This window comes from Octopus bimaculoides, chromosome 17 (genome assembly GCF_001194135.2).
Source record: "Octopus bimaculoides isolate UCB-OBI-ISO-001 chromosome 17, ASM119413v2, whole genome shotgun sequence".
NCBI lineage: Eukaryota > Metazoa > Mollusca > Cephalopoda > Octopoda > Octopodidae > Octopus > Octopus bimaculoides.
The window spans coordinates 52140439-52143119 of record NC_068997.1 but is presented as its reverse complement, the minus strand read 5'-3'; the positions used below and the strand labels follow the sequence as shown (position 1 = coordinate 52143119).

Sequence of the window (2681 nt, the reverse complement as noted above, 5' to 3'; positions counted from 1 at the left end):
CCGCGTAGGGAGTTATTTAACAGTTACTTACCCCTGAAACATCTTCCTTGCCGGCTCTGGTTGTCGTGGGGAAAAACTGTGCTTCCTTCACGTAGAATATAATGGAAAATAAAAAGCAAAAAACACTTTTAGTTTAATACGATTGATAACACAAACCAAAAGAGAAAACAAAATTCCCTGTTGTCAAATACTATGGATCTGAACTAGTTTTTTGACTTGAAGAATTCGAAAATGACATCCATTTATTAGCACCAAGTCAAGATTTTAAGTAACTGGATCCACAGAATTTCATCGTGTTTTTTCTTTCAGTAAAACAACTTATGAGCAACAAGACCTAACATACAAACACAAAAATTGGTTTTTTGTCAAAACCAGAATGTTTACTTAAAATTCTACAGAAATATTAGTAAAAATTTCTACAGACGAATTATATCATTGTGTCATTGTGTTTATCTCCTGACCATCGCTTGACAAACCCTGTTAGTTTGTTTACGCCCCCTTAACTTAGCAGTTCGGCATAACACACAAAAAAAGTACCAAACTAAGAAATAAGTACTAGAGTCAATTTTTTCGATGATATTCCCCAAAGCACACTCCAGCATGGCCGAAGTCCAATGACTGGCACAGATAAAAGATAAAAGAAGGTATGTGTGTATGTGTGTGTGTGTGTGTGCAAGATATCAATTGTGTTCAGACCTGTGGAGTGTTGGGCTACGTTCGGTTTTAAAAATGCGCCAGACACGTTGTAATTATGACGGCGTCCCTACTGATTCCTTTAGGAGTTGAGGCCCGTGGATGGAAGATGAGAGTACTGTATTTACAAGCAATATAATGTACTTGCACGCACACATACACACACATTCGTATGTTTTGTAAGCCTAGTACTTATTCTATCGATCTATTTTGCCGAATCGCTAAGTTACGGGGACAAAGACACACCAGCATCAGTTGTCAAGCAATGGCGGGGGGACAAGCACACACACACACACACACACACACACACACATATATATACACGACAGGCTTCTTTCAGTTTCCATCTACCAAATTCACTCACAAGGCTTTGGTCGGCCCGAGGTTATAGTAGAGGACACTTGCCCAAGGTGCCATGCAGTTGGACTGAATCCGGAACTATGCAGTTGAGAAGCAAGCTTCTTACCACACAGCCACGCCTGCGCCTATATATTAATTTCAAACTTTGGTTGAAAACCAGCAAGTTCTGAAGAGAGGCTAAGTCAATTACATCGACGCCAGTGCTTAATAATAAAGGGAAAAATCGACTTCGGTGCAATTCAAACTCAGAACGTAAAGACGGACGAAATACTGCTAAGCATTTTTTCCTGGGGCAGTAGCGATTCGGCCAGCACGTAGCTCCAAGGGAGAGTTAAAACTTTACTAACAGTAATCCTAGGTTTCCAAACTGCCTCATTGCACCTCATTAGGCATTATGTCGCACTTCTCCGAGATTTAGGGATTTCGTTTGCATTTATTCACCAGAAAAAAAAAATGGAAAGAAAAAGAGGTGGCTCCTTATTACGAGTGGGCTTTAGAGTTTGGTTTGATTTTCTCAGGGGTCAATTTGGTGGACCTGAGGAAGTTGATCCCGAGGTTAAGCAATTGATGTTCAGTATATTTTTGGCAAAATTATTAGTGGAGATAAAGGGACAGTTTCGTAGGGATGCGTTCATGAGGGAAGGGTGGAGGGGGCATTTGGTCGGTGAGATGAGGCTTGTGTTTAGTAAAGTGGAATGAGACGGCGTTTAGTGAGGTGAAGTGTTTAGTGAAGGTGACGACAATGATAGTGGTGGTGGTGGTGGCGATGATGATGATGATGATGGCGATGATGACGCCGACGATAATGACGATGATTCTGATGATAAGGATGATGATAGTGATGGTGGTGGTGGTGATGGTGGTGGTGGTGGTGATGGTAGTGATGGTTGTGGTGGTGTCGGTGCTCTTAATGCTAGTGATGGTGCTGATGGTAGTGCTGGCGGCAGTGGGGACAATATTGGCGGTGGTGGTGGTGGTGCTGATAGTATTTACCTTAGCAGCCGTTTCGCGTTGCGAAACAATCCTTTCAGCCAAGGTCCTTCCATCGGAATTCACCTTTTCTTTCTTACGATGCCGGAGTCTCCTTGTGTTTGAAGTGTCCGTCATAAGTCTGATGTATGTCGTCTGTTGCTGTGATTCGCTGTGTGGCTTGTCTGTGGTCAGCTGTTGTCCTCAGCTGACCTCTACCAACTTAGAGTGAGTGGTCAATCTGTTAGTTTCACAGGATAATAAAACCCACCTTTCTTGCCTTCAGAACAAATCATCGATCTTCTGTGGTTGCACCTATAGAATAGTAGTAATAGTAGTAATAGTAGTATTAGTAGTAGTAGTAGTAGTAGTAGTAGTAGTAGTAGTAGTAGAAGTGGGATTAATACTGATGGTGGCAGATGTACTTGTGGGAGTTGTAATAGCAACCATGAAAGTAAAACTTATTGCAACATGGCTGTAATTCAACTTTTAAAATTCCTGTTTCGTTCTTTTCTATTCTTTTCGTGGAAACGGTGAATTGCTACAAGTTGTTGTTTTGTTGTTTTATTGTGGTTTTATTCTTTTTTATTGTTTTTGTTGTTGTTTTTTTTTTGCCACACACCCTTTCCGGGTCGATGAATGAAGTACGAGTTGAAAAT

The 2681-nt window shown here is 41.2% G+C and overlaps 1 protein-coding gene across 3 annotated transcripts in view; it reads right to left on the bottom strand.

Annotated features, from left to right (window-relative positions):
- Nucleotides 1–2681, bottom strand: part of LOC106883296 (merozoite surface protein 2) — a 20633-nt gene that overhangs the window by 14782 nt on the left and 3170 nt on the right. For all 3 annotated transcript variants that reach the window (XM_014934255.2, XM_014934253.2, XM_014934254.2), the window contains exons 2-3: nucleotides 2047–2337; nucleotides 32–85 (exon numbers count right to left, since the gene is read on the bottom strand). In XM_014934255.2, coding sequence (XP_014789741.1) covers nucleotides 32–85; nucleotides 2047–2160 — 168 coding nt within the window. In that variant the 5' untranslated portion in view covers nucleotides 2161–2337. The remainder of the gene's footprint in view (nucleotides 1–31; nucleotides 86–2046; nucleotides 2338–2681) is intronic.